This window comes from Anas platyrhynchos, chromosome 1 (assembly GCF_047663525.1).
Source record: "Anas platyrhynchos isolate ZD024472 breed Pekin duck chromosome 1, IASCAAS_PekinDuck_T2T, whole genome shotgun sequence".
Lineage (NCBI taxonomy): Eukaryota > Metazoa > Chordata > Aves > Anseriformes > Anatidae > Anas > Anas platyrhynchos.
Window position 1 is genome coordinate 125,870,703 of NC_092587.1, and position 27,928 is coordinate 125,898,630.

The window sequence follows — 27,928 nt, forward strand, 5'->3', positions numbered from 1 at the left end:
ACTCAGAAAATTTACCAAAATTAAAAAAAAAAAAAAAATTGGGTATAAAAAATACCCAGCCAAGGTTTCCCCTCTAAAATGAAGGAAAGTTAAACTGCACGACTTTCCTTCTGATGCTCCTTCTTTCTTTAACCTCTCTCCTCCTCTTCCCCCAAATCAAGCTTTTCTCTACAAAACCTTATCTCAGCTGCTAATATATGGGGCCAAAGCGTATGTGAGAAACTTCTAGAACTGTAAAATAAAATAACCTGATGTTATTGGTTTTAAATCAAAGACACAGAGTCCAAACCTTCACTGAAAAAATCTAGGGGTCTACAAATCAAAAATAACTTTGAAACTACAGATCTAGAAAAAGCCTATCTCAAGGACATGATCTCCTTCCAAATATTGTTATATTTTAAATGAAACAAATGTTAACATTACAAAAGCAAACTGTACAGCATACACAATTTGGTCCTGTTGTAAAATACATTTACATCATAAAAGAGTAGCTTCTTATACATACACATACAATCAAAGCAAGTGTTTAAGTTTTCATATACATGCTTTCTCACCAGGTCCATATATAATCATTCATCCTTCTTATATAGTTTGCTTTATGTTCATGTTTTGCAGGGGATTGTGTTTTAACAAAATTCCAGTGATTAATCTCGCTGGCAAGAGTGACCAACAGTTAATCCGAGCAGCTACTGGATACTCTGAATGGAAAGCAAACCTTACACTGATCAAACGTGCATCTGGTAATAACAGCTGCAGCCACACATATATAGAGGGAGAATGCTCCATCAAAGCATTTAAAATTAGAAATGTTTTTAAAAAAAAAATCATAACCATGCTATTCTTAAAGAATGAGAAAGTATTCAAACAATTGTGAATGAACACATTTGACAAAGTTAACCTCCTTAAGAGACAACTCAAACCCCAACTAGCTCTAGCACGTGAATTCCTTGCCTACGTTTCACTGCAATCAGGAAAAATCTGACTTAAGGGAATTGAAGCATCTACGCGATGTTAATAATGTCAACTAGACTCAAATATGAAATGCAGCCAGATTGAGTCTCGTGCCTCTTGAAACCACAAAACCTTTGAGAATTATCTTCAAAATTCTCTCAAATCATCTGCTTAAGGTAAGGGCTACAGAGACTAATTGCTCTCTGGTACCAGCATTACACAACCCAGTACACAGGCTCTGTTCAAACAGCTGCACTTTCCCTGGAGAAATTGGCAAATTACGAGTATTGACAGCAGCCGCACGGAAAGGCGTATTTCTACATGTGTAGACCTTGACGAACACGGCCTGCTCAGCAGGTGATTCCAGCGTGGACGTCCCCCATCCGTGACACAGGTCCTGTGGGGAGAATTGGGGACGAGAAGATTACACCAGACCCGTTGCTTTCTGCTTGGCTGACACATCCCTGAGTAGATACAAGGGACCCACCCGCCCCCTGCCAGCCCCTTCCCCAGGCAGACCGATGCTCGCCGTTAATCCCCTCACGACGCCCCCCCCCCCCCGAACCCACCCCCGCTGCCTCAGTTTCCCTCCCGCGCGCGGGCGGCCGTTAACGGGGAGGGGCGGGGCGGGGTGTGGAGGAGGGGGGGGGGAGGGAGGGGGGGGATCCCCTCGTCCCCGTGCCCGCGCCGCCTCCCCTCCCTCCCCACCCCCCCCCCACAAGGCTCCGTCGGGCGGACCAATGGGAGCGCCGCGCACGTGACGAGCGCTCCCCGCGATGACCTCATCCCTGGTGTGGGATGACGTCAAATTCAAGATGGATGGAATCACGGCGGCGGCAGCGGCGGCGGCGGCGGCGGGGGAGCCGTGAAGCGGGGCGGCCGCGGGGGGCCGCGCTGAGGCGGGCAGCGGGTGAGTTAACGGCCGCGGCTCGCGCCCCCCGGCCCTCCCCTCAGCATGAGGCGGGGGGAGCCGAGCAGGCGCGGGCCAAGCCCCCCCCCCCCCCCCTCCTTCCTCCTCCTCCGCCCCCCGCGGTGTACCAGCGGCGTCTTTTCCTGACGTAACTCTGAGGTGTTTTTTTTTTTAATTCTTTATTTATTTTTTTTTTTCAGCCTTTCCCCTCCTTCCCTCTCCTTCTCCTTCTTTCCACCCCGGCGGCGGAGCGCGCCTGCGCCGGTTACGAAACGCGCCGCGTCGCCCTCCCGCCTGGCGGCACGCACCCGCCACATCGCCCGCCGCCCCCCCCCCCCCAACCCCCCCGCCTCAACGCCCTCCGGCCCCGCGCTCTGCGCATGCGCCGCGCCCGCGCCGCTCCTCCCCCTCCTCCTCCTCCCGCCGCCCGAAGCGCGGAACTGCGCATGCGCAGAATGCCGCGGCTGAGGGGGCGGTTGGCGGCCCCGTGAGGGGGGTGGGGGGAGCGGTTGTGAGGGGTTCTGCCTCAGCGCCCCGCAAGTTTCAACTCCAAACTCTCTCACGAACCCAAGCCTGGGTTTTGCTCGCACAAAATCCCAGAAATGCTTCATTTAAAGCAGTCGTTTCCATGAGGCAGGACCTCATCGCATACTGAGCGAGCGCTTCTCAAGGATAAAATGACGTTTGTTTAAAAACTATGTTTCTAAAAACATTTTTTTTTGTCTAAAAGCAGTTTTTGCTGTTGGAAGTACAGTAGCACTAGTAGGCTGTAGGTACAAGATTATGTTGGACCACACGACCTCAGTTTTTTTCAAGAACAGCAACAGTTTAGTCATTAACAGTTAAGATACCACGAATATTTTTATCCTTAGGACAATGTCAACACAGAAGCACGGTTTCTTTCTAAACACGTTTTTATACAACCAATTTTTAATACCGAATCGGGAGCAGTAAATCCATTTTACAGGTAGAGCAGGTACTGCTCTGTATTTGTGTGGCCGGAGTGCTGCCAGTTACAGCCCTCTCTTCTGACTTTGCTCCAACGGACGAACCGACTGCCTTGACTAAAATTTTCCACCAGCCTTGTGCTGATGTTCTTGGGGGGGAAAGTTTTGAGCAAACCGTAGCTACTGTTTTTATAAAAACTGTTTGCAGAAAACAAATGATGTGGCCAGCTCTTGAGTGGATGAGGATCTCACATCCTTTTCTGTCTGAAGCTTTTCTTGCACTCGTGGTACAAGAGTTGTCCTCTCAGAAGAAGCTACCTGTAGAAAATCCACCGAGTGTGGCTGGATTGTGACCGCTGAAAGAATTTACAAATACACGTTCTCAGTAGGGACTTGCGGGGAGGTGTCACAGGTGACAGCTCGTGGGGTCCTCAGCTACAACGGCGTGTGTCAGATGAGGATTTATTGGGGTTTTCTCCAGCTTTGAGCTCCCCAGAGCCTGCTGGAGCTACGATCCCATTGCAGATGAGAACTGAGTGGGTGACTGCGTCTCATTTTCAGTGGTGGTCCTCCTCCAATTTGATCACATTCAGCATTGCCTGTGATCCCAACTGTGGGATCAAAGTCATAATGAGCTGGATGTGTTTTTAAACACCTACAGCGACTTATCCTTCAGTATGTATTAGCAATTTAACTTCATGTGAAAAGCAGCAATAGCATATAAGAAGTTCCATGAGTCCTGTTTGCTCTGTACATTTAATTGTACACAAAGACCATAAGGGAGACCACGTGCCCTCACTTTTCCTCCTGTGCAGATCACCAGAAGCTGGCTGTCTCTAAGACACAGGGTTTCTGAGCTCATCTTTCTCCTGTGTGTGTGATGCCAGAGAATACTGGTGCTCAGAGAATCAGACAGCTGGTGCCGTGATCATCTATATAGAAATGGCCGGCTAAGCTTTCCTTAGGGTTTGAGTGGACAACTTCACGGAAAGCCGTGAGCTGCCATGGTGTACTGAAGCTGTTTATTTTTGAACTTCAGTAGCCGTCAAGCATTCGGCGTTAAAAACATCAAGGAGTTGCCATTTTTAGTTCTCAAGGTTCTGAAAGTTGTTTTGTCTGCACAGCAGTGATAACTCTGGTCTATAAACAAGCGTGGCCTTACTGGGGAGAGGAAGGAGGAGCCGGGGAGAGGAAACGGGGCTGCAACCACCCTATAGCTCCTACTGCGCTCAGAGGTGCTGTGCTGTGAGTCACACGCTACAGTTGCAGCTGCTTCCAGCGCTCATTAAAAGAAATTCTCAGCTTTAGAGCAAGTGAACTGCTTTGTAGTGAATGCTGCTACATTGAATGGTCAGAGATCCTCAGAAAAAGGGGAAGGAAAAAGTCTTGATGCTGCACAATCCTCTGTTGTAAAGGGAAAGATTGGAAGAAGCAGTACTTTAAAATAGACATTTTGTGCAGAGGGAGTCGCTTTCCTCAAATATTTATGCTGTAGATTCAATATTATTTAACGTGCTGGGAACTTTTCCTTTTTTTCTTTAGCAATAATATTTAAGACAGCAATTCTATTACATCTTTCATTTGGCAGTGAAATAAAACAACAAAAAAGCTGTTGCTGTCGTTCACCAGCTACTTCAGGTGTTACGCTGTTCTCCAATAGTGCAGGTGTGTGTTACGAACAAAACAATAAAGAGCTGAACAACTTTTCTACCTTCCTAAACTCATTCTACCCCCCCCCCCCCACACACACTACCATCAGCTCTAAAGATCTCGCATTCCATGAAAAAATAGTTTTAAAATCAATCAGTCCTGATTGTCAGCTTTTTTTTGTCTTCCCTTCTTCGCTATGCAAAATCTTCTGTGCAATCTGTAATAAAAAGGCATTAAAAGTCCTTTGCCCAAATAATTTCAAAAATAGCTGAGTTGCAAAACTTGTCCTTTCACAGTAATTCATCTACGATCAAATTCCTTTCTTTGGGAAAGGAAGAAATATTTTTTCCCTTTTTCCTCAGAGCACCAGCCTCCTTGCCCGTGGTTTATCGCACATCAGCGCTTAGCAGCGTGAGTAACCTCTGGGTTGTGATTCATTCCCCGTCGTCTCCTCTCTAAGTTGTGGTCAGCTCAGGGGCACCTCTCGCTCTGAGGTCAGCCCAGGTCCCCATCACCCCGCCTCTCATTTCCTTCCAGCACCGTGGGGCTCGCGCGCAGGCAGGCACCGAGCCTGATGCCCCAATAGATTAGGAGCTGGGGAAGTAGCAGTAGCACCCACCAGGTAACAAATGTGAGGGCTGCTTTGGCTCCAGCTGATTGACTTCCTGGTCTGAATATGTTTGTGAGCATCTTAGGAGGGTTTTGCAGCAATAGTGTCCTTGTCCAGCAAATACGCCTCACAGGAATCCTTTTAAAGCAAGTTAGGAAACACGGGAGGAAAAGCAGCAGAATTACAGCGATTGCCAACCACTCTTTGCTGCAGCCAGGTCCGTCTGACCCAACTAGAAGGAATTTGTCTTGTGTCAGGACCTAACTCTGGGTGCAGCCCTGCAGCTATTGAGGTCAGCGGCCAAACTGCCCGCAAATTTAGCAAAAAGAGGAGCAGCTCCTTTCTTGCGCATTCTTCAGAGGCGTAAAGAAAAGCTGCAGTGTTCTTGGTCACTAGTGCAAGTGGAGGAGGAGGTTTGCTTAATAAATGAATGGACAAAGCCGAGACACCCAGCTCCAAGTGCACGGGGACTTGGAGCTGAAGATCTTCCACGTGCTTTTTGTGACCCTGTAAGTCTCCTGCTTGACTCACGTCCAATTGCTGTTGCCTCCCCACTCTTACAGTGTGCTCTTAGCGATGGCTGCGTGGACTTTTCTTTAGATCCCTCCAGGTGGTAGAAGAGACCTGCACACCCCAAATCCTGAAAACTGCCGAGTTGCTCACTCGGCGAGCTTTTAGGCTCAGCCCACATTCCAGCTTTTATAAAAGTTCTGCGTTAAGATTAAGTACGTGACTTTTGCCCCCGTCTCCTTTATTCTTGTGCAAACCGTAGCGTAAAAATTCTGTTGGTAGGAAATCATCTTACGTGGGTATAATTAACTTCTCTTCCCACCCAAAATTCACCATTCCCATAAAAAAAACCAACTCTCTGTATTAATGGGCATGTTCCCATAATTAGGGTTTGTCATTTTCACTATGCCAGCAAACTTAAAAGCAGAACGTAAATACGGTTTTGTTGTGAATTGGGCCAGTTAAACAAAACGAGAGCGGCTCATGTAGCAAAGCAGGTGACTGGAGGATTATCCAGCTTGCTAAGCGTTATCTCAGCGTTGCCAATAAAATTATAAACCCAGCCCGCAGCGGGCGCGCAGCCATACACATCTGGTGTGCAGCTCCCCTCCACTTTCGTGATTTCACGCGTCTCTTATCAAAAAGTCAAATGAAATATTTCTGGGGATAATTCATCAAGTGTTTAAACTGCACGCTCTGCCACTGGGTCTCTGGGGCTTGTCCCATCGGAGATTTTAGTGGCAGTGTTACAAAACTCAGAGGAATGAAAACCGAAGGCTTCCTTAGGGAAAGGGATTTGAAAACTTCTTAGTCTCTTGATTTTTATTACAGCAATTTGGATGTCGAGTCACACACTTCTCGGTCGACGTGTTGAGGCCAGGACAAACATTTTATCAAACCGCTTTTAATGTGTTTAAATCTTCCAAGAAGGATGAGAGAAGCTGTTCCTGCCCTCTCCCTTCCATCCAGTGGTTGTGCAATCCCCCCGTGAGCTGGGTCAGTTTTCTGGTCTGACAGGGAGCTCGTCCTTCCTTGCAGGGGGAGGAGGCACGCGCTGATCCTCGCCCGAGCAATCCCCGATTAGGCAGGGCTGGGAATGAGGTGAAATCGCAGCCTTTGCTGCTCGCTCCTGAACAGGGGTGTGAAGGGCAAGCAGAGCCTTGTGGTGGTGGTCTGGGATTTTGTAGAGTGCTGCGGGTCAGGAGGAGCTGTGCTGAGTGTCAGTGGGCAAAACTGCGGGTATGGTCTGGGTGTGGAAAATGGTTTTTAATTTCTAATAGGATGTCTGGTCTGTGGCAGGACAACTGCTGGTTATCTCTCTGTGGTAAAGGGCAAAAGACTGCGCAATGTTGGAGAATTTCTTCTTTTCCTGTCCTTAAATTTCTTTGTCTGTATGCCTGTGGGTTAAATAGTTGGAAAATAGTATACCGATGTCACACAGTAACAAATGCGTTACTTATCTGACTTTATGCCCACCTTTGTACCAGTAAGTCTCTGCTGCTGCTGACCTACTGGAAGTGAAATGTATTTGTCATCCCGGAGAAAGTTTTCAGCGTTGTCTGCAGTGAAAAACACAGCATTAGCAGCTGAAATCACATTTTGTAAAACCCAGAAAGACAAAATCGCCCAACCTGCAGCAGATCACTCAAATACGTAGTTAGAAGAAGATGCCAGAAGTGCAAACCACCTTGCTCTCTCTGCAGGTTCAAAGCTTGTGGTTCTGCATCTAAGAAAAGGCATTTGATAAGCTGTGGTCAAGCTCAAATAATAAAATCCAGCACAGGATGCTCGAGCAGAAGTTCAAGCAGTGTAGGCTGCTTCTGCATCTGGACTCTTGATGGAGAAGGAGACTTTTTTCCCCCGGTGCCTGAAACAGCACGAGAGCAAGCAGAGCCATCGCAGCCTCTGCAGGCGCTTACAGCTGAGCTCTTACAACTTGCCTGCGCTCACCTGGGAACCGCAGGGAGCCCCTGGTATTTCTCAGCTGGGTCCCCCAGTCTGTGCTCCTCTGGGTTTTGGTGGGTTCCCCCCCACCACGGTTACGTGTGCATTTCCCTGTTAAAACCACCCTTAACCCCCGCTTGTTGCCTGCCCCCTCTGTGTGCACCCCTTCCTCTTCCCTTGTGTTTTCTGGTCCTGCCTGTGGTTTCTCTCAGCCCTGACACCTCCTTGCTGCAGCGCTGCATCCCCTTACATGTCTCAGGGCACAGCCTGTCCCACTGCCACCCCCAACATGCCAGTAACATTCAGCTGACAGCTACGTGGCTATAATGGGTGTCAGCAGGCAACATCGACATCTTATTTTAGTCGCTTATGTACATGCAGGTGTAAGCTGTTATGTTTAAACTTCTCACAAGTCAGCCTGGTTCTGGTTGTAAAGTTCCAGCGCTGGGGATGTCTTTGCTTCTGAAAGTGATGTTTCAGATCAGCAAGGCTGATGGAGCGACTTGCTGACAAAGAATGAGCAGTTTCATGGCTTCTCTTGCGGCAGCTCTGAGGTGTCTGACCTCTCGGTGAGCTGATTAATCTTCTAACCTTATAAAAGAGCAAGCTTCTAAAAGGCTGGGTTGATTTTTTTTCTTTTTCCTGCTTCATTTTAGGGAGCTGAATCAACTTACTTGGAGGTCAAACGGGCAGCAGAGCTGGTAAAAGGAAGAGGAGGGTCCCAGAGGGCTGGGAGCAGGAGGCAGGAGTGTGAGGGACAGAGGAACAGAAGGGGATCTAACACCGCGAGGGCAGGTAGCTGCTGAAGATAATGAACTGCTGAGCCAAAGAGAAAGCTTTTTCATCCTTTGCTTGTGAAGAGCTTTCAAGAGTAGAGCCTTCCTTTTTGCAGAAAGTCATTTTGAAGTAGTAGAGGTGTCTTTTTCTGCCCTTGTTCAAAATATATATATATATATATATATATACAATGATAATCATCTGGCCGAACGTGGTACTCCAGTCTCCGAAGCCTGATATCGGTAAGGGGCTGTTGAAGGCTGACAGCACAATTTCTTCCCAAGCTCTCAAAGGAAGGCTGCAGGCACTTCTGCTGCACTTACCTCTGCTGGACCTGGAGTCTCGCTGTCACTGTGCCTCCTGAAGAGCCGCAGCTGCTGTAGCAGCTGAACACAGACGGTGGGAGATCTTTTGGTGTGCTCCGTTTCCTTGATGTCACCCCAACACCAGGGAAGAAAATAGGAAGTAGCTTTGTTTCCAGTCAGTAGTGAAGACGGCTGGGAAAAACGGTTGGAGAGAGTAGAAGGTGATTATCTGGAGGCTGACAGGAAAGGGCTTAGGCAAAATAATCTTCAGCTGAGGAATTATAATTCCTCAAAAACCTGGAATCAGATCTACAGGCTGGCATAGCTCTGTTATCTACACAATGCTAGGCATGCCGTTTGTATCGGGGTTGAGTGCCAGCAGCCTTACATCAGCTTTAGTGGAAAGTTGTTGTAAGGAGTTCTTGTCTTCCTAAAGCTGCTGCGCTGCCACAGTTTGCTGCCTCTTCAGTTGTGCCAGAGCAATTGTGTCTGAGATGGTGCTTTACTGTGAGTACTGACCAGCATTTGAAAAGAAATATTTGTTTTCTATTTATTGCCTAACCTGGCCTGTGATGCAGGCTGGCAAATATTTGTATGAGTGTGGTGATTTTACGCAGCTCGGCAGCTGAACTCCACCACAGCTGCTCTCTCACTCCCCCTCCTCAAAGGAAAAGGGGGAAAAATACAATGGAAAGAGCTTAAGGGTTAAGATAAGGACAGGGAGATCCCTCAACAATTACCGTCACAGATAAAACAGACTCAGCATAGGGAGATCAATATAATTTCATGCGTATCACTAGCAGACTAGAGCAGTGAGAAATTAAAGCACACTAAAAACACCTTCCATCCACCCACCATCTCTTACGTCCTCCCCCCAAGCACTGCAGGGGATTGGGGAATGGGGGCTGCGGTCAGTCCCTGATGCTTGGTCTCCGCTGGTCCCTCCCTGCCCCTGCTCCCTGTGGGGTCCCTCCCATGGATGCCGTCCTTCCCCAACTGGGCCTGCGGGGGCTGCCCACAGGCAGCAGCTCTTCAAGCACTGCTCCCACACGGCTCCGTCCCATGGGGTCCATCCATCCATCCCCCAGGAGCAAACTGCTCCAGCACGGGTTCCCCACGGGTGGGCGGCAGCTCCCCCCAGACCCCCTGCTCCTGCAGGGGCTCTCCATGGGCCGCAGCCTCCTCCAGGCCACATCCACCTGCTCCACGGGGGCTCCTCTACCCATGGGGGGCTGCAGCGTGGAGATCTGCTCCATGTGGGACCCATGGGCTGCAGGGGGACAGCCTGCTCCACCAGGGGCCTCTCCACAGGCCGTGGGGGAACTGCTGCTGCCTGCCTGGAGCACCTCCTGCCCTCCTGCTGCACTCACCTGGGGGCTGCAGGGCTGGGTGTCTCAGTGCTCTCACTCTCCTCTCCCAGCTGCTGTTGCATGGCATTTTTCCTCTTCCTTATCTCTGCTCTCCCAGAGGCCCACCCAGCATCACTCCCTGGCTCAGCTCTGGCCAGCAGCGGGTCCCTTCTGGAGCTGGCTGGAGCTGGCACTGCTCTGGCATGGGGCAGCTGCTGGGCTTTGTTCACAGAGGCCACCCCTGCAGCCCCCCTGCTACCAAAACCTTGCCACATAAACCCAAGACAACCAGCAGAGCTGCAGAAGGTGTGAACTGTGGTGTGCAGATAGGATGAACCAAAGAGAGCAGGAGTGTTTTGGATCAACTTTATTACTGACTAGTGTTCATGCAGTGAAATTTTAATACAGCGTACATTTACACTAGTAATCTTTGCGGGGGGTTTGGTTTATTTTTAAATCTGTCTTAAGGCTTTCTGGTAGTCTATGTAAATGTGTTGAAATGGTTCTGCGTGACCAGTTCTGGTTTTGTTTTTTAATGCATCGTGTAACCTGTTTTATTTCTGACTGTTGCGTTTAAAGGCTGTTAAGCTGAAAGTCAAGCACTTGAATTGGGCAAGTCTGGGATTAAAGCTGCCTTTGCAGGATTAATTCGGTCCCTTGCTAGTTGTAGATGTTGCAGCCTTGGTTACTATTAAAGGGACAGAGTTGGGTTACGCCAGAGCTCTGCCTCCTTCAGAGCACACAAGCTGTGCTTGGAGAATGAAACGGGGGATTGTACTAGCACAATTATCTCTGTCTTGTGTAATGGAATGAATTGAAGGTGTTCTACGAATAAAAAGGGGAATGCAGGAAGAAAAATGGGGGACTGTTGGGTGCTGCTTGAGATGTGTCGCTTTTACCCCCATCTGCACTAACAGCATTACTGTGTTATGGTGAACAAATGAACACACAGTAATTAATTGCACGTTTATTTTGCAAATGTCTTACAGAAGACACAGGGCCTGGGTAAAGCAGATTAAAATGAAAGATTTGAAAATATTTCAAAACACTTGGCTGTCTCCTTCCCAGAGCATCCTTGAAGTATGGGTTCAGCAGCAGCTTCCAGTGGGTGTCTGTACAGTGATGCGTTTGGTTCAAGTTCCCTTCCTAAATACATCATTTGTTTATTTCTCTACACTATGCTGCAGCTTGTATCACAGATAAATCACTTGAGCATGTAAACTCAGTTTCTTTAAGATGAAACCAAAGGAGAGATGCATTCCTGGAGCACATCCTAATAACACTGCAGGTGTTAATGAGTGCACAGAGCTGGAGACCGGACAGTCAGACCCCAGCACTTCAAATGGCAGAGGTGTCCCGAAAGTAGCTCATGCCCCAGACAGTACTTTTACATAAAACATAGAAAGCAGAACAAGACAGATGGGTTTCTCACATTCATAGAAGCCTCACAGTTCTGCTTTTGTAGAGGGAGGTGTGGGGGAATTAAGGATAAGTGACTGTGGATGAAGCAATGCTGCAAGGCACTGAAACTCTCAGTTAAGAGATCTGGTGAGGAAACAGAATTCAGCCGCTGCTGTTGCCATGATGCTGTTCCTTCTTTCGGTAGGCTCAGAGGTAGCTCAGTCCTGTGGTATGACCAGTGCTCTGAGAAACTGTATCCCACGCCCTTGAAGTCATCTCAGTAATACCAATTCAGACTTGGATCACCTCTTTCTAGCCACTGGTTGTAAGATTCCCATTCCCGTTTATTGATTACAGGGTTGTGATTTCTTATTTTTTGATTTATTATTTTTTTAGCTTTGCTTGTAAGTTGATGAGCGGCTGTGCTGGGTCTGGCTGGGATGTTACCTTTCCCTGCAGCAGCCCACGCAGTGCTGTGCTCTGCACTTGGAGCTGGAACAGCAGCGTTATCACCCCAGTGTTGTGTCTGCTGCTGAGCAGTGCTGGCACCGCATCAGGGCTCCCTCCAACCCTCCTAGGGGGTGGGCAAAAAAAGTGAGAAAAGAAACATCACCAGGGCAGCTGACCTAACCCAACCAAAGGGCTATTCCATACCATGTGGTGTCACGCTCAGCAATAAAAGGTGGAAACAGGAAGAAGAGGGGAGGGCTGGGCTCTCTTGGGGAAAACGTCGGTCCTCCTCTAAACACTGGCTGCGTGCGTTGAGGCCCTGCTTCAAGGACGTGGTCAATCATCGCTCGTTCGTGGGAAGTAGAGAGTAATTTCTTTCCTCTGCACTTCCATATAGCCTTCATTTATTTTGTTTTGATTTGTTTTCCCCTCTCCGTCTCCCTTTTCTGCTTTCCTTTTTTTTTTTTTTCCTTTAGTTAAATTGATTAGTTAATAATCTTTCCTTAATAATTATTGCTTTTTTTTGTTTTTTTTTGTTTTTTTTTCCCCTTTAATTAAATTATCCTTATCTCAACCCGTGAGTTGTTCTTTGCTTTACTTCTTCCGCTCCTCATCTAAGGAGGGGGAGTGAAAGAGCAGTTGTGGTGTTTAGCTGCCTGGCACGGTAAAACCACCACAGCAGCAAAACCTTTGTGTTATAATAGCATACACCATATGTAAATATCTTTTAAATAGTTTCTTAAATCAGCTGCAAAAAGAACAGAACTGCTTCTAACAGGCACATCCTTGACTTGTTCTACATCACCATAGAGGAAGATGGTGTAAAATTCCTACTTACAGGGTAACGAATTATAACAGTAACATCTGGGGATAACTGTTCCTCTAGTAGAAGTTCTAGCAGAAACTGCTTTTATGCTAATAAATAAGATGGGGCGTTCAGCTCAGTGATAATTTTTAAGCTAGAACAAAGCCCTGCTGGGATGCTTCAAGCAAAATCATGAAATTTCCAAGAAACCAGATTGTGACAGAGCAGTGTAAGAAGTGACACATGTATCATAGCTAGAAGGGTATGTTAACAGCACTCACTAAATATAAGTGAACATGATGAATTCATCTAGATTACAGACACTAATCCTGCTTCTGTCTCCCTCCCCATTATTATTGTCCTTTCCATCCTATTAAAAATAACAAAAACCCTTTAATTTGCTCCGTCAGCAGGAGGCTGTCAGGGTTGCCTAACTTTAGAAGGTGACTTGGCATAATTAAGTATCCTCATTTCAGCCGGGACGGAGTTAATTTTCTTCATAGCTGCAAGTACAGTGTTTTGGACTTACAGTGAAAACAGGGGCGATAACACGCCGATGTTTTAGCCGTAGCAGAGCAGCACTTGCACAGAGCCAAGGACTTTCCAGCTCCTCGTGCTGCCCTGCCAGCAAGGAGGCTGGGGGTGCTGCAGGAGCTGCAGGGGGCACAACCAGGACAGCTGGCCCGGGCTGGCCTGAGGGATGTCCCACACCACAGGCGTCGTGCTCAGCAATAAAACCGGGGTGTTGGCCGAGGCGGGAGGGCTGCTGCTGTCTGGGGACTGGCTGGGCATCAGCCAGTGTGTGCTGAGCTGCTGTGCATCAAGTGCTTTTACCTTTCTTTTGTTCCTCCATTCCTCTGTTCTTTCATTCTTTCTTCCATTCTTCCTTTTGTCCTTTCCCTCTCTCGTTCTTTCTTCCGTTTGTTCTCATTAAACTCTCTCAACCCACAAGTTATTGCACTTTTACTTTTTTTTCGGTTCTTCCCCACCTCTCTGTGGGGGAGTGAGCGAGTGTCTGTGAGGCACCTAGCTGCCTGCTGGGTTAAACCACAGCACTATCTGATTCAGAAGTTCATCTCTGCAATTGCCAAGGTAGATCTTCGTAAAGCTAAAGCTGAGAAAAAGGTGATCAGGGGAAACAATTAAATGGCATTCCTTCATGTGGATGGGTATACTGCAGGTAGAGAATACAGCCCCTTCACACCCCTCTAATTAGTTCAATGTAATAATCTGTGTAAGATCATTGTATGATCAACTATTAAGGTATGTTTGAAAGTGTTCTTTAACATGAGTTGGTTCTTCTCATGCCTGTGCATCTGCTGTGGCCAACAATATTAATTCCCATAGCTGTCCTCCAAACTAGCTGTTTGCTTCAGCAATATTGATGGTCTTTTAGCCTGTTTATGAAGGGCAGACAGATTAGCTATGTTCACATTACCTCCAAGAACTGTTTGCATAAAGCAACCTGCAACTTTTTTCTTGTTGTTCTCTTTCAGAAACATCCGAATCATGGAGGGGCTCTTGCATTACATAAATCCGGCACATGCCATTTCACTTCTGAGCGCACTGAATGAGGAGCGTCTAAAGGGACAGCTGTGTGATGTTGTTCTGATAGTAGGAGACCAGAAATTTCGAGCTCATAAAAACGTTCTGGCTGCCAGCAGTGAGTACTTCCAGACTCTGTTCACAAATAAGGAGAATGAGTCTCAGTCGGTGTTTCAGCTCGACTTTTGTGAACCAGATGCTTTTGATAATGTGTTGAACTACATCTATTCCTCATCCTTGTTCATTGAGAAAGGCAGTCTGGCAGCTGTGCAAGAACTGGGCTACAGCCTTGGAATATCCTTTCTTACAAACATTGTTTCTAAGAGCCCTCAAGCTCCTTTTCCAGCTTGCCCCGTTAAGAAGATACTGTATCAAGATGAAGAGGAAAGTAGTTCTCAGAAGAGAAGTGTCATTGTCTGTCAGAACAGAATTGAAGCACAAGGGAAGAGTATAAATCAAACACAACATGATTTAAGCCATACTTCTAAACCTTTACCCTCTGTTGCTGTCAAAACTAGCATTAGACCACAAGCAGCAAAACCCACCGAAACCCTTCACAATTTATCACTGACTGAAAGGAGATGGCTGAAAGACAACCCTGTGAGCTACACCAAGCTTCATGAAACTTCTGGAACTGTAGAGGATCAGAGCAGATGTGGCTTGGTGAAAAGAAACACAGTACTGCCTCAAAAGCCCTTAGCAGAGAAAGAAATTGCAAGCGATGAACCTGGAAGCAGCGGCCAGCTCTTGAGAGGAAAGGCTGCAGAGGTGTCATTAAAGAGGCCACGTCCTCCGGTCTTATCTCTGCGGGGCTCATCGGAATCTACGTTTTTGTTGCGAGAGGCAGGAAAAGGAAATGGTCAAGGTGAAGACAGGAATTTGCTATACTACTCCAAGTTAGGGCTGGTAATCCCGTCTAGTGGATCTGGTCCTGAAAACCAAAGTATTGACCGAAGTGGGCCACTTGTAAAAAGCCTCCTTCGAAGGTCACTGTCCATGGACAGTCAGGTTCCAATGTATTCACCTTCTGTTGACCTAAAACCTTCACAGGTATCATCCTCCTCCTCGCCAGGAACTAACGATTCCCAGAAGACGTTTAACGTTGCATCTCAGAAGTCGTGTTTGAAGGAGTCATCAGAGAAGTTAGTCTTAGACGAAAAGCCACAGGTAATGCACCCACATCGCCTTAGGTCTTTCAGTGCCTCTCAGTCAACCGATAGGGAGGTGGCTTCCCCTCTCACAGAGGTGCGAATAAAAACTGAACCCAGCAGTCCACTTTCAGATCCTTCCGAAATAATTAGAGTCACGGTGGGCGACGCATCAGTGTCTACGAATAAAGACTTTGCTTTCAAAACCGAGGATGATCATAAGGAGCCAAGCAGACTTCCTGCAAAGAGGAGATTTCAAGCAGATAGGAGGCTGCCGTTTAAGAAACTGAAGGTGAATGAGCAAGGTTCCCCTGAGTCAGAAGAAAACTTTGAGGAAGGCTCAAGCCCCACGCACCTTGATGCTGATTTTGCTGATTCCGACGTCAGCAAGGATGAATACAGTGAGATGGAAGAAGCAAGACCAAATAAAAAATTTAAATGCAAGCACTGCCTTAAAATTTTCAGATCAACAGCGGGTCTTCACCGTCACGTTAACATGTATCATAATCCAGAGAAGCCCTATGCTTGTGACATATGCCACAAGAGATTTCACACCAATTTCAAAGTGTGGACGCACTGCCAGACACAGCATGGAATTGTGAAGAATCCCTCGCCTGCTTCCAGCTCGCATGCTGTTTTGGATGAAAAATTCCAAAGAAAACTGATCGATATTGTGAGAGAGAGAGAAATTAAGAAAGCTCTCATAGTTAAACTGCGACGTGGCAAGCAGGGTTTTCAGGGACAGTCTGCTTCACAAGCACAACAAGTCATCAAAAGGAATTTAAGGTCGAGAACGAAAGGAGCCTATATCTGTGTCTACTGTGGGAAGGCTTACCGTTTCCTCTCTCAATTCAAACAGCACATAAAAATGCACCCAGGGGAGAAACCAATTGGAGGAAACAAGGCTCCCAAGCAGAAAGACCACGCTCACGTTGAAAGTCCGGTGGAAAACAAAGAAGTTTATCAGTGCCGTCTCTGTAACGCTAAGCTGTCTTCGCTTATTGAGCAGGGGAATCACGAGCGACTCTGTAGAAACGCTACTGTCTGTCCGTACTGCAGCCTTAGATTTTCTTCCCCGGAGCTGAAGCATGAGCACGAAAGCAAGTGTGAATACAAGAAGCTCACTTGTCTGGAGTGCATGCGCACCTTTAAGTCATCCTTCAGTATCTGGCGTCATCAGGTGGAAGTCCACAACCAGAACACCATGTCTCCCACAGAGAACTTTTATTTGCCTATCCTGGATCACAATGGAGAAGTAACGAGCTCGTCGAGGTTGCCTTCCCAGACGGAGTCCAATAAAGTGAACAATTTTGCCGCAAAGGAGGATGGAGTATTCAGTGACTCGTCAGAACAGATCAACTTCGACTCTGAAGACTCCTCGTGCCTGCCCGAAGACTTAAGTGTTTCCAAGCAGTTTAAAATCCAAATCAAGGAGGAGCCCACAGACGACGTAGAGGAAGAGGCCAGTGAAACGAGCAGAGAACCGAAGGAAGTAGTCTCCAACAAAGACGCCGGCCTGTGGCCCTGTGAGAAGTGCGGGAAGATTTTCACGGTGCGCAAGCAGCTGGAGCGTCACCAAGAGCTCCTGTGCTCCGTCAAGCCGTTCATTTGCCACGTGTGCAACAAGGCCTTCCGAACCAATTTCCGGCTCTGGAGTCACTTCCAGTCCCACATGTCCCAGGCTACAGAGGAGTCCTCGAACAAGGAGCCCGAGATATGCCCGCCAGCTAATTCCCCGTCACCGCCACCTTTACCTCCACCCCCACCGCTGCCCAAAATCCAGCCTTTGGAGCCCGATAGCCCAACAGGCTTGTCCGAAAGCTCCGCTACTACTGAAAAATTATTTGTCCCGCAGGAGTCAGACACGCTCTTCTATCATGCTCCACCGCTCTCGGCAATCACGTTCAAAAGACAATACATGTGTAAACTCTGTCACAGGACTTTCAAGACAGCTTTTAGTCTTTGGAGCCATGAACAGACACACAATTAGCTTTAACAGATACCTTAAAGAGCTGGCTCAGTGGAGGCTATTTTCAGGATCTCGGACGTCTGCCATATAAACCAGAAAACGAAGAGGATCAAAGCAACGGCGACAGGAGATTGGGAATTTGTGATGCTGCTTGGATTTGAAGATTAAGGTAAACTAACTTGGTTAGTAGATAGCAAGCCGAGTAATTTAAAATACTGTGGTCTGGGATCTAATAGCAACAGAATATTTTGATTTCATTTAACACTGAAATGCGATCGCATCTGGATTGTATGCATGGATCTTCATCCTGTGATGTTGGTGTGCGCGTGTGTATTATATATAAAGTTATATATTAAATGAAAGAGCAACAACCATGTGGATTCTAACTGTGAGTTTATAGTAGTGAAATACTGTAACCAACTTCACTGATTTTATTTTTATGTTTCATTTTCTCCTTTTAAAGAAACCAACACACAAGCTCCATATAAATAGCTGCCCTGCACTTGCAGTTAGGGAGGAAGTGGATGGAGTGTCTTGCTGTATCGACTTGGGTCTTAGAGATCTTTAGCAATAACAAATAAACCTCAAGTTTCAGTAATCCTGGTATTATTGGATATGAATGTTTGATACTTTAAGGGAAGAGAGAATTGTTTGTTGTTATATGGAACTTGTACAAATTAAAATAGAATCTAAAGTCAGCAATATTATTACTGAGATTTTATATAAGAAAAAAACAGCAGCAAGCCTGCTTTCAGCCATTTAATTATAAGTTTCTAAGAAAAATTGGGGGAGGGGGTACATCGCTTTATATAATGTCCCAAAGAATAATTTACTATAGATATTTCGGTAGCTGAAGTTGTATTAACAACCATTATAACTCAAATGGTACTGTTTATAACATGAAGTGAGATTGAATAGATGTCAGACAAGTTTCAAAATTTTGTTTCCACTGTTTGTACAACTGTTTGTAATTCTAACTACAAAGGAATGTATAACTATTAAAGCAAAACAAGAGAGCTCGTCGAGGGATAGAAGAATAGTTGTGTTCCTACACACAGTAATAAGCTTGGCCATGAGTACAAAGATAGGTTTTATCAAAAACGAAAAATGTAAATATTTATATAGACACCTGTATAAATGAAGAAGTATGTATTTGAGATTTGTATTAAGCGTACATATCCAGCGCAGAGCAGAGGAGAAGACATCACACTACAATCACTGTATTTTAGGAGTACAATGCATAGAGTATTTCTTTCTGCCGCTTTCTATCATTTGTGGTACTGTGTTGCAGTTTTCTAATTTGTTAAAAAATCATGGGTGTAATGGGCTGCAGATGCTTCGTGTGGTTCCATTATTTTACTGCAAATCACAACTGGAGCATTTAGCATAAGCAGGATCATAGAAGCTATAGGACGGGTCCAAAATTACTCTGCAAGTAAAGGAAATACTTACCCAGAAGCAGTGGTAAATTAACAGGGAGAAGATTTTCCGCTAGAATTTACACCTAAAGGAGTGGTGCTGGATTGAAGTGAGCAGCAAGGATATAAGAGACTCAGACAGTGCTTATGGCCCTGACCGACGAGCCCGGGAGGCTGGGAGATGGGGACCGCACCGCACACTACCTAGCCAGAGCCCAGCCTGTGTCCATGGAGAGCAGCAGGAGTCTGGTGCCGATGTCACTGGGAGCAGCAGTGAGGCTTTAATCCTCTCTGGTTCTAATCACGCGTTTGTTTCAGCATCCCAAACTCCAAACGAATTGCACACTGATCCCAGGATCTGAGGATGTACATCCTCGGTTAGGCACGCACAGGGAGGGGATTCTTCTCCCAAGTGTGCCACTGTTAGTTTTTTTCCTAACGGAATTTTTTAGTGTTTTTTTTCCTGCAATTTAAGTTTAAAAGTGTTGGCTCAGTATGGACCACTGACTTTGTTCAGCTACCAAAAAAAGGTGATGCCATTTTCAAGCCTCTTCTTTCATTTTTTGATGAAAATCTGAAATTGTTACTATACATGCTAGTAGTAACACTTTATCCTTTTTGTTCGCTTCCAAGCAAACTGCATCTGAATGTGGTAAACTGTAAGAATATCAAATTCTTGACATGAAATTGCAATTGAAACAAAATTCTTACATACTCATTAGGTGGAATAGAAAATGTCACTATCAAATAAGACTAAATTTCCTTCTCACAAGAAAAAAACAATAAATGAAACGCTTAATACACTTAACCTGATTTAACAAAATGAGAAAGACATGAAGACTTGCTAAATAGGCTTTAAATGGGCTTAAGAAATCTGTGCATAGAAAATACCAACATGTCAACTGGTACCTAAGTTCTCACCGATGATTCTTCACATACACTTCCAATAGTTTCTATCCAACCATTTAAAAATCAGTGTGCTTTCTAAGGGATAGTGGCAACTAGTTCATCAACGCTACCTTCCAACTGGGTTCTGCTGTATGGTATGATGATAAATACGGCACATTTAAAATCAAAAGCTCATACAGTGTCTTTCAAGAAACCTTGACCTTCTTCCTAGTACACGATGTATTATATTTAACAAACAAACAAACAAAAATATTTCTGGTCTAAATAGCCTCCTTCTAAGCTTTTCTGCAGAATTTTTTAAGTTTTGTTTTTAACTTTGAGAGTGTTCTGTGTTTTTGTTTTTTTTTAAATTCGGTTCCTGCTTAGTAAAGGAATTCAGGATCTCTGAAGTTTAAATATGAGATGTTTATATAGTAGTTCTGGTTTTCTATTAGCTTTTTATACAGTATCTTTAAAAGCCCTTGATAGAAGTGTTTATTTTGGAGGATACGGAATAAATATGCTTCCACTTATATAACTTTAATATATGTTTTAAAAGTTAAATTATGGAGAAAAAAATGTTAGTTGCTTGTTTATAAATAAAGGTCTTCTGAAGAGTGTCTAGCTTGGCCACAGCCAAAATAAAAGGCAAATTTATTGACACAAAAACCTGTCCTCATCATATTTTGTTTAATTTTGTAACTGTGTACTGAGGTGATGCAAAGTTAGAGCTCTTGTTAAATACAAAAACTGTTGTTTTTTTTTTTTCTTAAAATTTGTGACAGGAATGTGCAGATGTTTTAATATATAGATTAGAATCTTTAATTCTTTCTTTTGGGGTTATTTTTATAATCTGTCCAATAAATCTCAGAGAACTAAACTGCTTTAGTGGAAGTCCAGCGAAAACTTCCATTGCATTTACGAGGAGCAGGGTTGAGCCATGAAATGTATTTTGTTTGGGGACTTCTCTTCCTTTCGGGCACTGTGTTGGCAAAGGTTTAAGCATATGCTTAAGTTCCATGGAGATCAGTCTTAACTTTTTTTTTTTAAATACATGCTTAAGGTTTTTCATATTTTGGGACCATGATCACCCACTGAAAGTGAGAAATGGCAGAAAAAGACACATGGATACAGTATTTAAGTTCTAGAACCAAAAGTTAAAATGAATTTTCCCCTACATAAAAACTGCACGCACAGCTAAAGTTTCCGCAGTTTTACAGAAACAAAGGACATCAACCAATAATCATTTAGGTGGACTTCTGTAAGGCCTTTGGTGTGATCCCCCACGACATTCTTGCCGCCTCGTTGAAGGGATGTGGGTTTGATGGATGAACTGTTGGACGGAGAGAGAATTGGCTGGAGGGCCACATCCAAAGAGTTTTAGTCAACAGCTCAGTGTCTGAGTGTAAAGACAAGGGGTGTCCCTCTGGGGTCTGTGCTGGGACCAATGCTACTGAATATCTTCATCAGGGACAGTGGGATTAAGTCTGTGGGTGACACAAAGCTACCCAGCTTGTGCATCGGTAGACCAGAGGGAAGGGATGCCATCCGGAGGGACCTTGGCAGGCTTGAGGTGTGCGCCCCCTCATGAAGTTCAGCAAGGCCAAGAGCGAGGACTGGGTGAGGAATGGACTGAGAGCAGCCCTGCAGAGGACTTGGGGATACTGGTGTATGAAAAACGGGATGTGAGCCAGCAATGTGTGCCTGCAGCCCAGAAAACCAGCCCTATCCTGGGCTGCATCAAAAGCAGCGTGGCCAGCAGGGTGAGGGAGGGGATTCTGCCCCTCTGCTCTGCTCTCCTGAGACCCCACTTGAAGAGCTGCATTCAGCTCTGGGCCCCCAGCACAAGAAGGATGTAGAATTATTAGAAAGAGTCCAGAGGAGGGCCGCAAAGGTGCTCAGAGGGATGAAGCTCCTCTCCTGTGAAGACAGGCTGAGGGAGCTGGGGTTGTTCAGCCTGGAGAAGGCTCAGGGGAGACCTTACAGTGGCCTTCCAGTACCTAAAGGGGCCTGCAGGAAGGCTGGGGATGGACTCTGTCAGGGAGTGCAGTGACATGAAAAGAGGGAAAGGTTTTAAACTAAAAGAGGGTAGGTTTAGATTAGATATCAGGACAAAATTCTTACTCAAAGGGCGGTGAGGCGCTGGCACAGGCTGCCCAGAGAAGCTGTGGGTGCCCCATCCCTGGAGGGGCTCAAGGCCAGGCTGGATGGGGCTTTGGGCAGCCTGGGCTGGGGGAAGGTGTCCCTGCCCATGGCAGTGGGGTGGATCCAGGTGGTCTTTAAGGTCCCTTCCAACACAAACTGTTCCATGATAATACTGTCTATACTTCATGTATATATATATATATTTTTTTTTCTATAAGGGGGAATGAAACACCCGGACAGTTAACTGAGCAGATAACCTGCTGAAGCAGTGGGTGACACTAGAGTTTGTCTTACGTCCTTCAGAATGGAGATGTAGCCTTATCTGTGAACCAAAACACACAGCCATGACTTGTTCCTGCATTTCCTATTTAGGCAAGCATTCTAGTGGCATCCAGTAGATTTTATTTTTTTTTTTTGGTGGTGGTGGTTGGTTTTTTTGTTTGTTTGTTTTTATCCCCCAAGTAGGATGTGCGGGTTTGGTCTGAAGCTACACGTACTCTGTTTTTGTTCCAAGCTTCCAGTGGTAAAACTAGAAGTTCCTCATATGGGACAAGGACAGACTATGCCTAACTTCTTGGCACTAACAGTGAGGGTGCAAATATCTGGCATGAGCCTGTAATCTGGCATGTGCCTATACTGTTCAATAAAATTGTTTACATTTTCCTACCAGAAGATTTAGATAAAAATCAAAGTAAGGTTAGCTTTTTTTAATGTTGCTGTTAATGAATCAGTGTTAATTTTTTTTTTTTTTTGGTTGAACACAGCCTGATAGTATTTTTTAATGTCATTGATTCTTGTTTATTTAAAATGACTTGTGAAAAATTGTACTATAAGTGTTGTACATAAGGGGACACTATCAAGAGAAAGGTTGTATACTGTAAAAGTGCTTATCTGTATTAACAATACTTGATATGAATAAAATCAATTTCAAAACATGAATTGACTCACAACACTTGAGCTGCTTAGGCATGAGAATGCCTACTAAAGGCATCCGCAGTTGTTTCAAGGATGCCTGTAAATTGTATCTGAATTCTGTGGGCTGAGCTTATCTTTCATTTTGCTTTTTCTCTAACTGTTGCAGAATAAAGGACCTGATCTGTTTTTTCCTTTTTTGATTTTTCAGTGATACACCATACCTTCCAAAGATACAAGCTTCCCACTACTGCAGCCGCATGTTCAATTAAAACATGTATGTAAAGACAGAAAGAAAAAAAAAATCTTTTTGCAAAATAACTTCACAAAAGATGTATAAAGTATTCATTTTAAAGCTTCTTCTTGACAGTGTCCCTTTTAAAAAAAAAACAGGAAAATGGAATCACTTGTAGTATTTGGGTGCAGGGGAACAGTTTCCTACAGTTTCTACAAGCTGGAATTATCCAATATATTTGCTATAGAATTTTCCAATTCGTTACGTAAAATCACTTGTCATTTTAAAGCATTATAGAGGTAAGACAAAAGAAGCCGGTTTTATAATCCTGTATACCTTACAGTCATTGTATATCAATTCAATACACCAGTGCTGAATTTTAATTAAGAATGGGTTTTTACTTTTTTTAGGACTGAGACTTACTAGCTTAGGGTAACTTTTTTTCTTTAATGTAATGTAAATCCATTGCTGCTTTGTACAACTTTTTCTACTGTGTGTTTTCTTTACTTAGATCTTGACTAAGAAATGTTGGCGTCCAATAAACTTACACTTTGTTTCTTTTGAATTATTGTGTTTTATACTGGATTCTCTTGGCAAATTGAGATGTTATTGTACATGCCATTGTGCCTGTGGGACTGGAATTTTGTTTACAAAAAGACTTCTTTTGATCTGGTTGTTGAATGCAAATGACAGTTTTTACTTTACTAAAATAATGACTTTTTGTGTGCTTTAGTAAGTGTCTCAGCAAACTTTTTGCTGGAAAATACAAGAAAACTGACTGCTGTAGAAAATCTGATGAAAACTTGAGCTGTGCCCAAATTCTGCTTCCTCTGCAATCAATGATTAAAACAACTTTGTGGAAGCAAGGTTACATTGACTGAGTATCTCTTTCATCTAAAGCTGGATTGAACCAGATGTTTGAAAATACACCGTCAGGAACGGTTATGGTGTTTTGCAGTGCTCTCATCAAAAGCTGTTTTGCAGCATAGATTTCCATCTCCAAAAGCCCGTGGGTGAGAATGCAGTGTGCACGTTCTCATGATGCAGAAAATTTTCTCTATCTTTTGGGAAGGGGGTTTCCTAGGTTACTTTCTTGAAAGCAGATAAGACACCTGTCTGTGAAAACTAGAGCTGTTTTCTGCCTTTTCTGCACTCCACATCTGCCGTCCTTTTCCATTTTCCATTGGTGCATTTGGTTGAACCCACCAACCAATTTCAATCACATTTAATAAGAGGAGCCAAGGCCTCGAAGGAATTAATCTCCAACAAGTTTCATAAAAACCGCTGATGGGGAAGCAAAGAAGGGCCTTAGTGGGAAGGGTAAGATTAGCAGTGAGAGCACATGCTTAACAGTTACCTGATCTTTTTGCGCGTGCATGCGTGTGTGTGGTGTCTTGTTAGAGTGGGGGAGGCCTGAGGTCAGGTGGAACATACTGGCAGAGCTGAAGTACCACCAAGCGCCCAAAATGAAGGGTTGAAAGGGTATTCCAAGGTCAAGAGGATTTGTGCCTTTGATAATCCCTAAATCTCTGTGAAAACAGGGACAAAGGGCACCTGGCCTGTCCCTCCATGGAGCATCCCTGCGTGTCAGAAGATAAGTGAGCTGTAGAAAAAGTGGGGAGAGCTGCTCACTGATCCCTTCACAGAGTGGTAAGTCACCACAAGTTTGGCTCCCTCTTTCTCCTTTCAGCAAGAGGAAATAACCTCTACTTTCTGCATCCAGTCAAGATCTACATACAGTTTTCCATCTGTTAATTGTTAAAGAGCATTTGCTCGTTAACATTTGCTTAAATATTTAATATCTGATCTAGAGACCATACAATCTATATTTGACATAAAAAAAATTTTGACATTGAAATTTGACATTGAAGGCAAAGCCAGTTGCTGCTAACAAAGGATCTGCTTTACATTACTTCTGCAGTTATGATACAACCTTTAACAATTTCTTAATGTCAGGTCATCCAGGACCTAGGATGGATACAGCTGGATGTCATGGAGCCCTGGCTGCTATCATTAACTTAAGCTGATGTTTGAGGGCAACATGCATCTCTCCAATGAAGAGAGATCACTGCTTGTTAAACACGAAGCAGTGATGAGGCAGCATGACCTGCTGGGATTACTAGCATCCAGGGACGCTTCTGCTATAAAGAGACCATGCTGAGTTTTGTAAACTCCACAGGCAGGTGGAGCATTACTTAATGAACGGCTTGGAGCCCCTGGGGTTTGACACCTTCCAACCCTTTTTGGCTGACAAGAAGCTGTACCCGTTCCTCTATGCTATGAAGACTATCAAATAGTTTAGGGGAAGAAAGATGTCCCTGACACAGCTGATCCTGTAAGGGGAAAACTAAAGCCTTCCTCCCCTTCACTCATCAATCAACTGAGCAGCCAGATGCCACCAGAAGGAAACTTAACTTTGTTAGCTTGCATTCAGATTACTTGGTTTCATCAGCAGAAATCTGATAGAAGCATGTCACTGATTTTTTTAAAGATAGAAATGTGAAAAAGCAAGCTCACCATGAGTAAGTATAGAGAAAAATCACTGATAATAAAAAATAAGTTTTAAAGTTGTGTAGTTTTTTAGGAAGTACTAATGCAGCTCAGAAGGCTTGGGAGAAGAATTACATCGAGCCTGAGATGTAATTAACTCTGTGGAGTTTATGGAGATGATCCTAGAATTTATTATGTGCCTCTAACACTTTGTATGGGCACTAGGAGGAGCCAGAAACAAAGGACTGAAAGGTACCATCCACCTGAAGAGCCCCGCATGAATGCACCACACAGACAGTGAACCTCTCCCTCTGTATGTATGTGTGTGTCTGCATATAAAAATGTGTGTTTGAAATTGACTCTGTTTTGTGGCAGTTTCTGAGTTTGGAGAAAAATTCTTGTTTAGTCAAAGGCATGTTATTTACGCTTTCATCTAAAACCTGTCTTCTGCTCCAGTATTTATTCCTTCCACCAACCAGTATGTTTTCTGCCTGACCTCTGGGAGGGGAGAGACGATGTGCATCTCTGGATTCTTTAGTCTTGGCCTCCCTCTTGGGACTTCCAAGGATGCCAGCTTGTCCCAATGGTTTCTGCAGCGCAGACAGTTGTCTGAGAAAATACAAGGGGGTTAATTGTGATTTAACACTAATTATGTTAACTTACAGTCAACATAATTGAACATAAGGTGAATTCATGACTGAGGAGTTTAAAGCTTTTTGCCCATAGAATCAGAGAATCACAGGATATCCTAAGTTGGAAGGGACCCACAGTGATCATTGGGCTTTAAGCATTGGCTCCACACAGCGCCACCCAAAAATCAGACCCTATGAGAGCAGTGTCCAAACACTTCTTGAACTCTGTGAGGCTCGGTGCTGTGACCACGTCCCTGGGGAGCCTGTCCCAGTGCCCGACCCCCCTGTGGGTGCAGACCCTTTCCCTAATCCCCAGCTTGACCCTCCCCTGTCCCAGCTCCATGCCGTCCCCTCGGGTCCTGTCGCTGTCCCAGAGAGCAGAGCTCAGCGCCTGCCCCTCCGCTCCCCTCGTGAGGGAGCTGCAGGCCGCCATGAGGCCTCCCCTCAGCCTGCCCTGCTCGGGGCTGAGCAAACCAAGGGACCTCAGCCGCCCCTCATACATGGTGCCCTCCAGACCCTTCACCATCTTTGTAGCCCTCCTTTGGACACTCTAATAGTTTTATATCCTTTTAGTGTGGTGCCCAAAACTGCACACAGCACTCAAGGTGAGGCCACAGCAGCGCAGAGCAGAGCAGGACAGCCCTTCCCTTTGCCCACACCGTAACACCCTGCCTTCTCACCCATTCCCTCAAGCAGGCTGCCCAAGCACCACAACCTGCTGCCTCTCCATGCCAGCCCCATGGACTGAGGCTTCCTGGCGCTCTCTGCTGGGGAGAATACAGCTGGCTCCAGCAGGTGAACATAAAGGAGGAAAGAAAATGCTCGTGTCATGTTTTCCTTTCTAAAAGCTCACGGCGCTTTGCTGAACTCCAGTAAATATCTTTTTGAAGGGTTGCTGTAACAGAAAAACAATACTCTCGAACATACTTTTCCTTCTTTTATTGCATCGCCAGATACAAGTAGTAAAAGGAAGGATCAGCGATTCAAGACACGTGTCGTTAACCTTTGTCTCTTTCACAAAGTCGTGACCACTCAGGAAGAGATTATTTACCCAGATATTGTAGCATGGGAAGATTGCAACCTGACAGAGAAAAGAAAGTAGTTACAATACAACAAAATGTTAAGAAACTTCTAAGATTAATCAATAAAATACTGAGATTTTGATGAATACAAACGTGACAGTACCATTATTTGTGTGGTTGTTGTTTTTTTCCATGTTGTTTTTTTTTTTTTTTTTTCTTTTTCTGGATGTATTTTTGGTGTGTGAATAGTTTCAGAAGAAACTACAAGTACCCGAGGTGTACCAAGTTCCTTCCAAGGTAGAACTGAAACGTGGCATTATAGTTGTGCTTTATATCCAACTATGTAATTTGAAATTAATTATGATCAGTCAAAATAAAACACTGTGACCAACTTGTTTTGAACAATCATATTTATGGTGCATGGCTGTTTTTCAAGATTTTTGTTTTCAGGACCATGCTTGTGTATTAATAACATATATAATAACAAATCTATAAGAGCAATTTTCCTGATCTAATGAAAAACTCAGCTCCTGGCAGTGTGCCCTCTTAAGCTCTTAGGAGATGTAGACCTTTGGGCAAAGGAGAACTAAATAACCTAAATGAAATGAAGTCTTTCTACTGATGTCACTATGCAAATATTACTCTTTTTTTTTTTTTTTTCCAACAGAGATTGGTGCTTGGATAGATCAGATGTCTCCTGATTTTGCAAAAGAACCAAAAATAAGAATAATTAGTCAAATTGGAGGTCCAATGACGTCATCGCCTCAGCATTTTTGTATGTAGTTGAACTCCCTTATTAAGAAGATATTCTCTGGTGGGAGGAGCTGTTGCTGATGAAGAGCCTGCCCTGTGCTAGCCTCACTGCCCCATGCTAGCTCCTAGGTATTAAAGCCTGTTTCGTGGCAACTCCTCTGG

At 44.9% G+C, this 27,928-nt stretch overlaps 1 protein-coding gene and 2 long non-coding RNA genes across 7 annotated transcripts; 1 reads left to right on the plus strand and 2 right to left on the minus strand.

The window, feature by feature from the left end:
* Positions 1 to 373: 373 nt before the first annotated feature.
* On the minus strand, positions 374 to 3,960 carry LOC113841853 (uncharacterized). Its single transcript, XR_003494242.3, has 2 exons — positions 1,990 to 3,960; positions 374 to 1,348 (listed from the first exon to the last, which is right to left on the minus strand). It is a non-coding gene; the product is annotated as an uncharacterized lncRNA (long non-coding RNA).
* ZBTB21 (zinc finger and BTB domain containing 21) lies at positions 1,702 to 27,804 on the plus strand. Of its 5 annotated transcripts, none has more exons than XR_011805134.1 (3): positions 1,702 to 1,861; positions 14,106 to 17,440; positions 27,681 to 27,804. XR_011805134.1 is itself a non-coding variant. In XM_072028632.1 (3 exons), the coding sequence occupies exon 3, from the start codon at positions 14,119 to 14,121 to the stop codon at positions 17,290 to 17,292; it is 3,174 nt and encodes a 1,057-aa protein (XP_071884733.1). In that variant the 5' UTR covers positions 1,741 to 1,861; positions 8,179 to 8,317; positions 14,106 to 14,118; the 3' UTR covers positions 17,293 to 23,434. The 5 variants fall into 5 exon arrangements, 4 of the variants coding, with proteins under 4 accessions (XP_071884731.1, XP_071884733.1, XP_071884736.1 ...); XM_072028632.1 differs by lacking the exon at positions 27,681 to 27,804 and adding an exon at positions 8,179 to 8,317 and having other exon boundaries at positions 1,741 to 1,861; positions 14,106 to 23,434; XM_072028630.1 differs by lacking the exon at positions 27,681 to 27,804 and having other exon boundaries at positions 14,106 to 23,434.
* On the minus strand, positions 5,769 to 10,089 carry LOC119715497 (uncharacterized). The gene is made up of 3 exons (XR_011805136.1): positions 9,975 to 10,089; positions 8,623 to 8,796; positions 5,769 to 7,137 (listed from the first exon to the last, which is right to left on the minus strand). It is a non-coding gene; the product is annotated as an uncharacterized lncRNA (long non-coding RNA).
* Positions 27,805 to 27,928: the final 124 nt, after the last annotated feature.

Excerpts from the sequence above, each read along its gene's own strand:
- ZBTB21 (XM_072028630.1), top strand. The coding sequence starts at position 14,119 with ATGGAGGGGCTCTTGCATTACATAAATCCGGCACATGCCATTTCACTT.